Source organism: Gopherus flavomarginatus, chromosome 10 (genome assembly GCF_025201925.1).
Source record: "Gopherus flavomarginatus isolate rGopFla2 chromosome 10, rGopFla2.mat.asm, whole genome shotgun sequence".
In the NCBI taxonomy this organism is placed as follows: domain Eukaryota; kingdom Metazoa; phylum Chordata; order Testudines; family Testudinidae; genus Gopherus; species Gopherus flavomarginatus.
Window position 1 is genome coordinate 59902773 of NC_066626.1, and position 15243 is coordinate 59918015.

General features: G+C 39.1%; 1 protein-coding gene across 13 annotated transcripts in view; it reads right to left on the minus strand.

Moving 5' to 3' along the window:
* The window catches only part of KYNU (kynureninase), an 81522-nt gene that overhangs the window by 64135 nt on the left and 2144 nt on the right, over positions 1 to 15243 (minus strand). For 12 of the 13 annotated variants that reach the window (XR_007776475.1, XM_050969287.1, XM_050969289.1 and 9 more), the window contains exons 2-3: positions 9913 to 10102; positions 4069 to 4189 (exon numbers count right to left, since the gene is read on the minus strand). Coding sequence is in view for 12 of the 13 variants with exons in the window: in XM_050969287.1 (XP_050825244.1) it covers positions 4069 to 4189; positions 9913 to 10102 (311 nt within the window). In the remaining variant the exon portion in view is untranslated. Of the gene's footprint in view, positions 1 to 4068; positions 4190 to 9912; positions 10103 to 11864; positions 11997 to 15243 lie in introns of all 13 variants that reach the window. The other variant, XM_050969286.1, reaches the window with a different exon arrangement.

Sequence of the window (15243 nt, forward strand, 5' to 3'; positions counted from 1 at the left end):
AGTTAGTAAAACCTATTTTCCCCAGTCAGCCTCCCCACCTTTCCTCTGACCACTCACCAGGAACTCACATCTGTTCTAGCCATATCCTTGTGATGTGCTTCAGGGGTACCCAGAGTTCTGTGGCACTTTACCACTATCTGGCTTCAGCATGAAGCATTCTTTTCTGTGCCTGGAGTAGCTCAGCTTCCTGAAATCAACAGCCTCTGGCCACACAAGCACTGCCATCCAGGTCTCTGCAGACTTCGCTTTTTCTGTGCGGGCTAGTGACAGGCACACACCAACCCCCAAGTGCTCGGAGTGCTCGTTGCAGTGTCCAGTCTTTAAGCACTGGACACCCGCAGAAACTACCAAGTAAGCTGTCCCCAAAGGAACAGTACATACACCAGCTTGTTAGAGTCAACAGAAGTTCAACTCTAATATAACATTACTGCACTGATACATTTATAGTGAAAACAACCAGAAGTTGTTATATATGATATAAGAGATAGTGAATGAGGACAATAGAAACAGAAACTATTACGTAAAAAGGAAACATAAAAAGCAAATCTGGGTCTACATTTCTCTATGGTTACCTTTCCTATTTAATAAAGGAGATTTTCCCCCCTAGATTCAGTCTTTTGCAGAGCTAGCTGATTTTCAGTCAAACTAGGATCCAAGCATTCATGCCTCAGGGAATGGGAAAAAATGGTGTCTTTTTGCCTTTGTCTTATACACCCAAAGTTTTTTATTTTGTCCTCGGAGTCAGGATGCACCCCTCCTCCCTTAGGGTTTATTTTCTAGTGTCTTGTTTCCTGTTGGACTTCCCACACTCCTCTTGAGTCTTATGTAAATGGGTCTTTCATTGTTTTGGCCTACAATCTGTGTTCCCTCTAAGGTGCATGCTTACACGGCCGCCCAAAAGGACATCAAGGGCCACGCACCTAATTAGTGGAGCCACACAGGCATGCAGCCACAGGTGTACCTTGACCCTGAAGGCGACATGTAAGAAGGTGAGGTGGGAGAATACAGGGTGGGTGGGGGCAGTTGGGCGAGGTGGGGAGCTTGGGATGTGCAGGGCTGCGGTGGCCAGTGAGAGACGCCTGTACCCCAGCCCCAGTGCCAGCCCCAGCACTGCGGCGGCCGGGGCCTGCCCCAGGGCTGTGCTGGGGAGAGAGGACTTCTCCCCATTCTGGGGCGGCTGCAGAGAGAGCTGCCCGTCTCTCTCAGCTCCAGGGTGTCTGCGGGGAGAGACGCTTATCTACGCCAGCTGGGGCTGCTGTGGGGAGACAGGGCTGGGAGGAGTCCTCTCTCCCTGCAGCAGCCCCAGGGATGAGAGTGCCTCTTCAAATCCCTTTGCTGCAAGGTTTGTGAGGTCCTCGTAGAGATTGGTGTAGGTGCCAGAATCATCCCTCTGTATGACCACAGCTCCCACTAGTGTCATTTTTCCACCACAGTGGTGTTCAGTTTGATACCTTTTCTCTCCTGGGCTGCCTCAGCTTCGTCATGGTTATAACTTTTAAAAATTATATCTAGGTTTTTTTGTTTCTACTGGTGGTGCACATCCGCATGTTACCTCAAAATTGGCATTGCACATAACAAAATTCATTCTGCACACGAATGGGAAAAATTAGAGGGAACATTGCCTATAATGCTTAATCTACATGGCTGACAGAGAGACAGGTGAATCAAAGTCCTTTGTCAGATCCAAAACCTGTTTGTCATCTCTACCTTGGATGCAGATTTTAAGACATATTTTCAGTACATATACACAACTCCTTAAGTATCATCTGTACATACATTATGAGAACCAGTATGACACATTTGTATTAGATACCTCCCCCTTAACCCTCTTTGGATAAATATCATGAAAGCAATGTATTCAGCGTAGTGAGTCTGCCAAGCCTGTTAGGAGTTTCTGTTATGGAACAGTGAACCTTTTAGCAGTTGGCACTCCGGAGCTCTTAAGGTCAATATACTCTACCCAGTAAAACTCCTTTTTTCTTCTTTTCCCAAATAACTCACTCATCTGGTTATTCTCTTTCTTCTAATCTCCGCTCCCTCATTATTATTTATCCCTTTCCTCTCTCCCCTGTTGCAGTTGCCCAGGTATATGTTGGACACCTCAGAAAACAGGCTAAGATTCCATGCTCCAGAAAGCATACTATCTAAATTTAACTTGACAATCCCTTAGGGAAGAGGAGAGGGAGGAAAAGAGTGACAATAAGGTAACGTGAGAATTCAACAGTTCATTTCCTTCTCTTTCTTTAGTTTCATATCTTTTCTCCCAGCATATTTCAGAAGTAAGTTTTTAGGTGGGACTGAATGTGCCACCTAATTTTGGGGTGGCAGTGAAAGAAGATACATAAATTACAGTAGGTTGAAAAATAGAGGCCCCACTCCCCTATGGAAATGTTTGATTTTTCACTGGGAAAAAAAATTGCTGAAGTTTCTCCATTTTTGAATTTTCCAGTGGAAATAAAATAACACTTTTTCACAGAAACTATATGCTTTCCTTGAAAATATTCATTTAGCTGAAAGCCCTGTGTAAAAAAAGGATAAATTTTTTTTGACTAGCTGTAATATGAAAATTTGTATGAAGAAACACTAGAAGATTGCAGTAGTTGAAGCAGCAGATAATAAAGGTATGGAGAAGGAATTTGGCTGCTAAGACGGAAAGGAAGGGACAGACTTCAAGATATCTTTAGAATTCTTCTCCTCTGTCTTTTGTCTCTCTCGTATTCCGTTCCTCTAACTTCTTCCTCATTCTGTCTCTTCTCTTCAATTTTAAAGTGAACCCAGTCCCATTAGTGGGGCCATTTATGGTGAGAATTTTCCAGGTGTTCCTACATCAGTTCCACATTGGAAGCACTTGCACTACTTTCTACGGCTCTTTGCACTTTTCCCATAGTGCATGCAGTGTGGTTTAGTAGAGCTGTAATGTGCAGAGAGCCCATCTTGATTATCACTCCAAAAGTTTTTTTTTTCTCCTGATGATGATAATAGCTCATCTTAATTAATTAGCCTCTTAGAGTTGGTATGGCAACTTCTACCTTTTTATGTTCTCTGTATGTATATATATCTTCTTAGTATATGTTCAGTTCTATGCATCTGTTGAAGTGGTCTCTAGCCCATGAAAGCTTATGTTCAAATAAATTTGTTAGTCTCTAAGGTGCCACAAGTACTCCTGTTCTTTCTGCTGATAGTAGTGCTGCTACTAGCTGTGGCAGAAGGACGTCCCCTTTTAGTCACTTGATAAAGCTGTTATCTTTAAACCTCATTGTTCTCAGTACAGCTGCACAAATCTGAGCCCAGCAGCCACTGCCTTACTATTATTTATTATTCAATTGCAAGTTTAATAGTTTCTAATAAATTCCCCTTTTAAGCAGCACATGGAGATGTTTGTGAAGTCCGCAGTGCTGTAATTTCTCCATCTTTTCTTATGCCAGGTCCATTCTGTGGTGCTAGTTCTAATCCATGTTCAGCTGCTTGCTCAGACTCTGCTATGGACAGAAAGTTTTTTCCTCCCATACAGAACAAATTTTCAGGCATGGTATTGGAACAGCTGGGGAACAGCCAACACTGGCAGCCATACTGCCTGCGCTGAGGGCCATCTAAATGGGAGTTTGCCTATTTTAAGGATTGCTGGGATGAATGATGAGCAATGAGGAATACTAATAAGAACATCATGGGAACTGACATTGTACCATGTATATTGGCAAGTAGCAGTAATTATATGAGCATGTGTGCTCTCTATGTAAGCACAACTAAATCATGAATGGAGCAAGTTAAAGTCTGTAGTCTGAAGATGTTCCAGGTGAGCCAATTGGGAGCCTCCCTCTGTCTTAGCCAATGAAACCTAAGCTAAAATTATCTCTTCTGGAAGTTTCTCTTTGCCTGTTTTCCAGCTCACCTTTTAAAGATTTAAGTTTTGCTAGGAAGACACTGAATATGTTTTACCCTTGTCTTGGGAATGATTTGAACATAATAGTCTCCTAATAAAAAGTTTTCAGGTTAGTTCTCCAGCTAAAATAAAAGGTTGCCCCCTGAAGCAATGATGGTTAATGTTTTACATATTCTTTAATTACATACCTTCTAGCCCACATATCCAACTCTTCATCCAGGTAAGCTTTCACTTTTTTTGGCTGAAGTCCAAGAGAATTCCCAGCAAAGTATATGCAGCTTTCATTTTCATTCACTAAAGTTGAGTCAGCTGGGAGGGGAAAAAATAAAACAGCTCAGTTATAACTGTACCATTATTCAGACAGTTGTATCATCCCCTTTCACCCCAAAGAGCACCAATTTCCTGATCAATGGAAAGATCAAATAAATGTATTAAAATACATTCTAGAAACAAACATTGAGGTTACATTTCTTTGTGCAGTGATTTGATTTTAGGGCTATAGAAAAATAGATTAAATGACTAGAAAATCTCTCTTGTTTGGTTTTGCAATACTTCATTGAACTGAACCAATAGTACATTTGTCAGAAGTAAAGACAACTTTGGTAACTTCTTAATTAAACCTTAAAAGTCTTTTAAAAAGCATAAATCAGACAGCAATTTTAATCTAATCTGTTTAACAGATGTTCTGTGCCTGTTTTTCCACGCACATTCTTTTTAACATGAACGATAGAGTGGTGTAAATATTATTCACACTTCTAAATTGGTTCTATTAACTGTTCCTTTGTTATCCAGAAAGACAATAATAGTCTCACTGAGACTAGAGAAAAGAATCTTATTCAGAATTTAGAGCTGTAAATCTCATTAGTAAGCCTTAAATTCCAATCAAGCATTAAAACAGGTAATGAATTAAAAGCTAAACTGCTCCTCTGTACTGCAGTCCTCTCTTCAGACATAAATGCCCACTGGCTACTGATGCAGAAAGCTGGCCCTACCTCCTTCGCACATTGTTCTACCTTTACATCTGTTATCCTGTGGATTCTCTTTTTTCGGTTATCAACTGCAGATAGGGCTTGGGCCTGGGCCTGGGCCTGGGCCTTTTTTCTCTTACAAAATGCTGATCATTTCCCCTTCCCTGACATCTTTAATGCCACATTGCTCTATAGCGGCTGTCCAAATTATGCTTATTTTTCAGCACCATATTAATTATTTCACAGCTTCTCTGACTAGCATATTGTAAAACCATGACATTGCACCAGTGAATACTATTCCCCTTTCATTCATAGGGTTCTTCATTTTATTAGCTTACGCTACTACTTAGCTCTCTATGTAGCTGTTCTGCACCTCCTTTTCTTCACATCATTGGCCCTCAAATTATTTCTGGAGGGGCTTTAAGGGATAGGCATGGGCCTGTATTGCAGTGTTCCAAAATACTGAAGGAATGTTGCTAAGCGCTGGAGCATAGTAGTAATAAAAAGACAACTGCAGTTAAAACATGTGCCCTTATAAAGGCTGAATATATAACAATATGTACACTGTAAAAAGAAATAGATACGATTTATATTCAAATTAATTAGATATGATATAGTAACTGTTTTCCACACTTACTTGAATGATTCCAACAGATAAGATTTAATAACATATATCCTTTTACACACAGAAGTATAACATTGCTCTACATATAATTTAGAAATGTGTTTCTAATGATTTACGGTCACCTTTAATCCAAGACCAAAAGCAAGTGGTCTTTCAGTGATGATCAGTCTAAATGAAGGGGAAATATATAATTTTCTCATTAGCCAAGAAGGAGCTACTGGCTATGCTGGTACATTATATAGTTCTATGCCTTGTTGTAGAATGCTATACATGGTCAAAGAAGAGATTAGGAGGTTTACCGTTAACTTTCAACATTTTCTTTAAGAAATTATAGTTCAGCAGTTTCAAGCTGAGGGCATCCCAACAAAGCAAGTATAATGGAGACTATGCAAAGAAGTGCTTAGAAGCCTGAATATTTATCCATCTTTTCCGCTGTCATCTCACTCCATTTGTTCTACTGAACCCTCATCCATATGCTTGCCAAACTCTCAGAACAATGTGACATAGAATTAGTCTGTTGGCAGGTTTTCACTTGATTTATATAGTGTAAACAGTTATTACAATTTACATTATGATAAAGTTAAACTATCATTATATATTTGACACTTTTTAGAGTACATAATATTATACCTGTCTCCCATGGATATTCTCATCTCCCTCTTTCAAGACTATGTTAAAACCTCATTGTAATGTTTTATGTAAATATATAAGGAATACTTGATGGCTAATATCTGTAATGACATTTATCTTCAGGAGCGAGTTATCTAGGATCCGCTCATGTGTGAAGATAAATGTCATGAAAGATCAGTCATTATAGTATATCTATATAATGTAAATATTTTTTTACCCCTGCTGTTCTTCAGGACAGGAGCTGTATTTCATGACAGTTTTTAAAAAAAGATAGAGGACTCAGGATGTGTGAGAACAATGGGTTCTGAACACTGCTAAAACTTTTACTGCCTTGTACATTGATGTGCTACCAATGAAACATATAACAGACTTGGGGCCTAGATACCATGGTGAATGGAGTTGGGGGTGGGGTGGGGAGGAAGAAACAATAATATTACAGGTGTGTTAAAGTAGAGAAAACAGAATATAGAAATCTCTTTATAGTTATGTGTATAGAAAGAGATACTTTCTTGGACTCCAAGTTGCTGAAATATTAAGCTGATAGGTGCCCTAGAGATACTTGGGACAGAGACAATGAGAGAGAGAGAGAGGTCCATACCCATTTGCCTCTTTCCTATGCATCATGGGGGAAATAAAGAAAGAAATAAGGTAATCAGCCCAAAATAGGAGCAGAGAAGAAAGCAGGTATTCAGAAGAACCCCCCAAATGTGCATGTGCCAGAAACCCCTCTGTGCAAACTCCTTTTCAGAGCAGATGGACCACAAACAACCATGCACCATACTGTTAGAGTAAAATATCCATGATGTGGGCTCAATCCTACTTCCATTGAAGTCAGTGACAAAGTTCCTATTGACTTCAATGACAGGAAGGATCAGTTCCCACCTGCACATATAGAGAACTAGACTGGACATCCGTCCATGGTCTGTGACTCATCAGAGGGGTCACACAGTGCAGCTTTGCTAGGGAATCTAATGACAGTATGGAAACAAGCAAATCATGTTACCAGTATTTAGAAGGAGCAGGAAGGAGTAGGAAAGCAGAGATACTTCCACACATTTGTCCAGAGATTCATGGAATTCCCTCTGTCTTCTACTATGGATCTCTACCTAACAAACAGTTCAGAGACTGACCTTTACCCTATATTCCCCTGTGTTTTCTGATGTGCCACCTGTACCTGCACTTGCAGAGGAACATGCAGTAGATTATTTGGTAGCAGTTTTGTGGGCAAATATTTCTTTCTATGTGTTGTTACACTGAAGGTAAACAGAATTCTTTATTTATTTCATAATGGACACATTTTGCAGAAAGAAGCTAGTTATAGATCTACTAGGTATCAGCTTTGAAATTTTCTTGAATTATTTATTAAATGTCTCCTGGTAGCTTGTAACAGCAGGAAGGAACAAGTTTGCTACATAGATTTACCATGCAAGGAAACAGCGTGCTCTCCTTGACGCCTCTAGAATTATACTGATTTGAACCGGTGTGTACTTTGTGCTTAGCCTTGCTCATGAGAAATCTGAAACAGATTTGGTTTCCTAAACCAAAACTTAGATGATAGTAGGTGTGCTGCAAAGGTGATTATTTCAGTCTCTCTTTATAGAATTTCAATACCAACATATCCTTTCAGACAGCACTCCGCTATTGAGCAAGGCATTGGTATCGGCTGCATAGGGGTGGAGGGTCTGTGTTGACAGTCACTACTAACTGAAGGATCCTTTGTGGACAACAGTGGTTGGAGGTGGGAAAAAAGAGATAAATTAACTGAATTATTAATTAACCTAGTAGCATCAAGTGTCCTTAGTGAAACAAGAAACTTGCTCACCAGCCCTTGCAACTGAATATAATGTGCTAGTTTAGGCCAGCCAAGATATTTTATACTAATCCTCTCATTAGAAACCATATTGTAAACATTCACCATTTAAAACATTCACTATTTAAAAAAAAAAACAACAACCTTCCAACATATGCCCTATGGATAACAGCATTTACAATATTCCTCATTTGAAAGGCTTTGTTACAAAACTACTATTACTGCATGCACAAATAATATTATTCACTTATTCTTGTGCCTGTATCCAGATGCTAGATCCATGGTGCACATATGAACAGAATGAATAATAATAAATAATCATAAAACTCATATATCTTTCTTACACCCTTCTCTGAGCTTCCCAGTACATTCTGTCTGCTCTTGTTTAAATTGTAAACTGTTCAAGGCAGGGACTGTCTGTGTTTTGACTTGTGCACCGCTCAGCCTATTACTGGCACTTAACAAAAAACAGGTAATAGCCTCCAATTATTCATCTGTCAATATGAAGCAATTGGATATGTCCAGATTATCATTCCTAAGTTTTGTAATGTGAATAGGAAGTCTCCTGTAAGAGAGATTCATTTCTGTAACGATGGTTCTACTGTAACCACTTCGGGAAAGTTCGGATGATGTAGGGATTTTTTTTCTGAACTGTGTTTTAAAATAAGAGCCATATTTCAATAACATTATTCATCCTGAATAGTAATTTACTATTACAGCAGTTCAATGATTTACATGGGATTACTTGTGGTTACTGTCATGAGTAAAGGTATCATCATTGCCCTACATACATTGGTCAAGATGATACACACATTATTAAAATTCTACCAGTGTTTTTGTTTGCCCTTTAGCTATAAGTTTGTCACTCATTTCTGCTGTGCTGGTCCCAGGCCTGACATTCAAATGCTAGACATGTCTGTCTGTAATTCAGAGTCCCTTCATAGCAGTGAGAAAATAATGCAAAAAAATTAAAGTTATTTTATCTTCAATTATTCACTTGAATTTAAGTATTAGCATCCTTTCTTTTTTAGCATCACATCTTTGCCTCCTATGAATATCTATTGATGTGTTTGCTGGCAGGATTGATTGATGAAACAGGGAATATTAATTGAATATTGTAAAAACATTGATAAAAAGAGACTTTTCAGTATATAATTATGGATTTTCACACAAGAAACCTGATTCTAACACTTACATTCATCCAATCATTGGAACAAAAATACGTTGTGACTTTATCCAATGAAAACAGTTTAAATTTGTAGTGCTCCCAACTAGTTGTTTACAAGCAATCTACATATCAAAAAGTTATTCATAGATATTTGAATAACATAGACAATAGACACTATTCATAGAATAGTTATTCATTTCAAATGACTATATTTGGGAAAGTCTTGCTCTATTTGCAGACAATTCATGAACAGAACAAGAGGAGCAATTGTTCAAATAAATGGTTTATACTGAATTACTTGCCCACATCAATCTTTTTTCCTAAGAGATAGCCCTGTATATTTCCCTTAGGATCCCGTATTAATTTCCTCTTGAGTCCTAACAATATTATATACTCTAACATAACATATATACTGTCTGCCATTACCACGCAATAATTGTAACAAAATACATAACACTAAACTATGTTGTACTGAAGAAACAGTCGCTCAGAGCTGTAAGTTCTTAGAGACACTGCAGTTTCAATCCATCAGATAAAAATTCTTTTACCTATAATTTTCAATCAGTCACTATATTGTTCAAAGAAGCGGACTGATAGCATAAGCATTATGTAAGTACTGTATTTTCACATTTAATTCAGGATGGGAATGAGAGCGTTAAGTATTCTGTGCCAGAATAAACTGATGGATTGATTTAGCAACACTGAAGACGTACTGTGCTCAGATATGTCTGCAATTGCTCCATTATCTTATAGGTGACAATAATTTCCAAAGATTTATGAAAAAACATATGCAGAAGATGCACAACTCCCCAATATAAGTATAATTCTCACTTGGAGGTAAATCCTTGACTTTTGGAATATGGAAACATTCACGGAGGTGTTTCAGCTCATCTTCTTCATCTAAGTGCAAAGCAAGTTTCTGATCTGCTGGACTGCATCCTAGCTGTGCGGCAATTTGTTCTAAAATGGTCACTGGGAACCCATGAGAAGATGAATCCATTTTCAAGTCATTTAATTTCACCTTAAAATGAAAAACATCACAGTTTAAATTCTACAGGATACATATTCTCTAGGAGCAGACAAGAGCCCACTAATGCAACTTCAATTTATACCAAAGATTTATTTGATTCCAAGCTTTTATAAAGTGAAATATTTGAATGGGATGGCAAACTACAATTGATCAATTCAAGCATTTACAAGACAACATATTGCTGTAGCCCCAAAGGCATCTTTCCCCCAGATACAGTGCTGTTTCCTCTTTAAATTATATCAACAGCTTTCTAAGTTCTACTGCTGCACTGATACCGGTAACAAGTTCTATAGTGTCCTTCACATTTGCAGAACTCAGAGCCAGGGGCAGCATTATTATTTTATTGTTTCTGCAATCTGTGTCTGAAAGAGAGCAGGTGTGTAGCTACATGTGAAGTTGTTTTCCAGTCTGTGCAATCTTCAAACTCTTTCAGCTTTTTCACTTACTGAAATAAATAAATAAATAATGAAAGGGAGAGAAAGAAAAAAGAAACACTGATGGCACACAAAGGCATGATTGGAAGTGTGTTTTCTAGAACAGGATTTGAAATAATATTTCATTCTTACTAGACCACATACCAGTTTATGTTTAACATTATACTTTCTCTGCTGTGAGAAAGAGAGGGGAAAACACAGGCCAAGCAGTTAACATGACAGGCCATATTTTCCAGAGTATGCAAACCACAAATGCAACATCTGTAATCCCACTAGTATTCACATGAAAAACAGAGACACCCATAGGTTAAGTGTTTGGAGCATAAAAAAGTACCCTTAATACATTTTTGATACATTTTCACAGGCTTATTTGAAAATTTAGCCTAACATCTTTTTTGTCAAAGAATATTTTATTGTCCAGGTCTTACTGAGCCCCTACTATGTTCTGCAGCCCAAGGAGCACTTGGAAAAACTGACTTAATAAGCTATTTGGGGATTGGTCCAGTTTAAAGAAAGCTCCACGCTGCTAGAATGCATTCTATGTCATTCCCTTTAACGGCCCCAAAGGAAAGGCTGCTATAGATTACACACTAGATCAGCTCAGCTCTAAGAATTAGGGAAAGAAAACTGGTTTAAAGCCACTTTTCCCCACCCCCTCCAGCTGTACCAAGCAGAACTCTGGTGCAATTGAGAACGGGGCCTATAGTCTTCCACTCTTCTTACCGACATATACCTCTGGTAAAAATTATTTCACTATAGAGTAATATGGCCAAATAACCTCCTGCAAATTCCTCGTTTTATTGATCTAGCTTCATTGTTCCATGAAACTACAAATTCTACAGTGATAGAGAGAGACAGAAACTCAGCCAGACGCAAAATCAGTACAGATAAGATCTTATAGTCACAGTGCACCATGTAGATGCTAGAGGTGGGATCCATGAAAGCACTCAAATGCCTAATACTGGGGTTTAATAATAATAAGTCCCAGTTTTGGTTTCACTGTGATCCATAAAACTGCTGCTGAATACTGTAGGCACCTAAACTCACTTGGTGCCTAAGTTTTTAGGGTAAAAATTCCCTAGGCACCTGTGTTTCTACTCTGGGCATACACTCTATTGCCTTACTTTAGGTGTCACAATGCCTAAGTACCAGAACATTTCACAAGCTGGGTAAGATAGGTTTTTGGCCATCTAGGCTGTTTGTGGGGCCCAATCTGGTAGCTGTGCTAAGAGGCTGCCTACTGGCTCAGGTCCCATTCAAAATCTGGCTAGAGAATAAGGTAGTAATATAACTGCTAGTCTAGTAGCTAGTGCACTTGCCTGGGATGTGGGAGGCAGAGGCTCAATCCCTGATTCTTTGCTCAGGTGGAGGGCAGGGGGAAGGATTTGAACAGGGGTCTCCCTCCTCTCAGAAGAGTTGGTTCCTCAATTTCTCCTGTTGAAGCTGTTCCACTGTGGATAAATAATGAAAGTGTTTGGAGCAGGGGGACTGGACCCAAGATTTCCCATCTTCCAAGCAGATGCCCTAAGTACTGGGCAACAGAATCATCCTCACACTATCTGGCCCAGAGACTGTCCTATTGTAGATACATACTTAAATAGGTTAGAAAGAGCATGATAACATGGACAGCAGTTTCTACATAGTTTAAGGCTGGTGCACATGGGAGACTAGTTTTATGTACTGGTCTTGTTTGAATTACATAGAATTCAATTACTTATTGTCTCTACACACACACACACACACACACACACACACACACACACACACACACACACACACACACACACACACACACACAGGCTCACTCACTCTCTCAACCAGCAGACACACAGTTCATCTGATAAAAAGAGAGAAAAGAAACAAAAAAAGAAAAAGTTGATATTTAACTTTAAAATTCTCACATCTTACAGTTTCTCAAACCTTCAGGGTGGCTATTTGAAGCAGCTGGAAAAACGGTTGGTGATGTTTTGTTTCTAGTGACTCAGCTTAGCTGATTAGCATAAATGGACCCAAACGCTAGTGGAATAGGAAGTTATGTATGCTTGACTGTATGCTTGACTGTGACAAGTCTAAATGTTGCTGGTATGACCAAGCTCCTTACCCTTCAATGGTCAGCTGTTGAAGGGAAACTTTGGCCTTCTGTCAAGTACTGTGATACTGCAGGGCCAAGACTAAAGATTCCACCTTTGATAACACCTCTTATTAGTTATAATTAGATCTAGGCAAAAAATTATAGACCAATAATTTATTTGCCAACAATTGCAGATTTGGTTGACTCAGAAGTATCCATGAATCAGATATAAAGTCAGCAAATAGTGTGGGCTGGGAGAGGAGGGTAAGATTCACATACTGGCAAGAAGGGGTGGTTGGGGTGCTGGTGCCCAGTTTATAGCCTTTAGCCCAGTGGATAGGGCCCTCACCTAAGGCTGTGGAGACCCAGCTTAGAATCCCTACTCTGAAGCAGAGATTTCAACCTAGTTCTCCTTCCTCCCAGATAAGCATCCCAGCTGCTAAGATGCTGGCTACTCTGGGGTAGGTCACTCTCCATCTCTCTTGTTGAAGCTGTTCCACTTTGCATAAAATACTTGAATGTTCACTGGACCTGAGAAAGAACATAAGATTGAATCTGTAGGCTGCTAGATGTGACTTTCACCTGGGAGAGGGGAGACCCAAGTTCAAGCATCTACTCCCATGAATATTTTTGTGCACAACGTTGAACAGCTTTGACAGCAAATGTTGAGAGACCCTGCTCCCCACAGCCTTGTGGTAAGGGTGCTTACCTCAGATGTAAAAATTTGAATCCCCACTCCAGCACAGGAGAATTGAATGAGGGTCTCCCATACCACAGGTGAGATCCCTAACCAGAGGGCTTTATCACATTACCACCACCACCTTTTCCCTTTCCTTCCTGTCCCACCTTTTGTGCCCTTTCAAAAACAAAAGACCTCCCCAAAAAATGGTTTACTGCAAACGTGTTGTTCTATCCAGAACTAACTATTTTTGATTGGCCAAAGGTTTTTCAGTTCAACCTCAATTTTTTTTATCATTATTATTATTATTTTGGAAATGCCAGTGAACCAAAAAAGAAAGAAAATCAGTTACTTGCCCAGCTCTAATTATAACCAGGTTTTGCCTCCCCCAATAACTCTTCCTGGAGTCCTTCAGAGGATCAGAACAGGGTTCAACCTCTGGAGCCACTTGACATTGACCAGTTAAATTTGATTTAGTAACCTTTATAAAAATGATGATTTTTCCTCAAATTTGCTAAAGCTCCTAAGAGTCCAGAAAACCCAGCTAGCTTAGTTGATAATGTTGGGCATCACTGGCATTGACAACTCTGCTCTTCTCCAAAAATACCACATGCCAGAGGTGACTTCTATGTTCCAGATTTTGAATTCCAAAAATTGTTGCCTCAACCATTAGTTCAGAATCTATGTTCCAGTAACTTTCACTTAAAATGCAGAAGAAAGTCTCAGACAGCACTGAGTCCCATAGGGAAGCCCTAGGAGGCAGCTGTAACTTAGGCAGTCTGGGGCCTAAATTACACCAAGGGCCTTCTCTCTAGGCCTAAGGTGATTTAAAGTCACCTTACACCCCACCTACCTCTTTTCTTCTAGGCTGAGAGGTCTGTTCTGCCCCTCTCAGAGGCACAATACAGAATCTTACCCTTAGACATTTTTTAATAAGGCCTATATATGCTCAATAATTATCACCCTGAATTAATGACCACGGTACTCCAGATGACCTTTGCCTAACAAGCAAATATTATTACTCCCAACCCTCGTTTGAGGCATGATCCAAAGCCCACAGAAATAAAAGTGGGTCCTTCTATTAAGTCCAGTAGAGTTTGGATAAGGTCCTTGGTTCCCTGTCATTGCTGCATTTTGGTATACCTGATCAATGACTTCTACTTATTAAGATTCTTATTTATATCAAGTTTTGACAGCAAATTAAAAAAAAACCCACAAATATCTAGAAGCTATGAATGAATAACTGTTTGGAGGTACGTGATGTGACATAAACATTATGAAATAAGATAAAACTACCAAAATAAAATCAATCAAAATCCTATTGAGGAATGAAATCCCAGAAACCCAGTTCTGAGACCAGAATGACTAAACATTTTTGTCTTTGGAATAGGAGTTAGGCTTGCTGGATGCTAAACCATGAAAGCCTGTGCAGCCTTTATGACCGGCATAATTGAGCATCCTAATTGCTGCTGACAAAGCCATGCAATTATTTCATACACTTCTTAACATTAATTTGTTATATCCTATATGCCCAGAAAATAATATTTCTTTTGTAAACACTGTTTTACCCAATTATTGACAGCTAACTGAAAAAAATATGTGCTGTATTCCTCTCCAGTTGAAATTCAGAGACTCATTAATGCAAATCTCACCATGATGAATTCACTTCAGAATTTTGTCAAAATGGGGCAAGTTTTCACTAACTGAAACAAAAATGGTCAGAACACGGCTCATTTTGTTTTAAATTTAGTTGAGATGATGTGATTTCCTCCTCTGCTTTTTCCCCTATAACTTTCTGATGCCTATTTGGCTTTCTAGAGACAGCATTTCTTCTCTATAACTGAAAAGAAGTGATATGGAACTAGGATTACTGACTGGCTGGTATTTGACTGACATGGTCAGTTTTTTTATGGATTTGCCAGTGGACAGAACAATAATTTAATCTGCT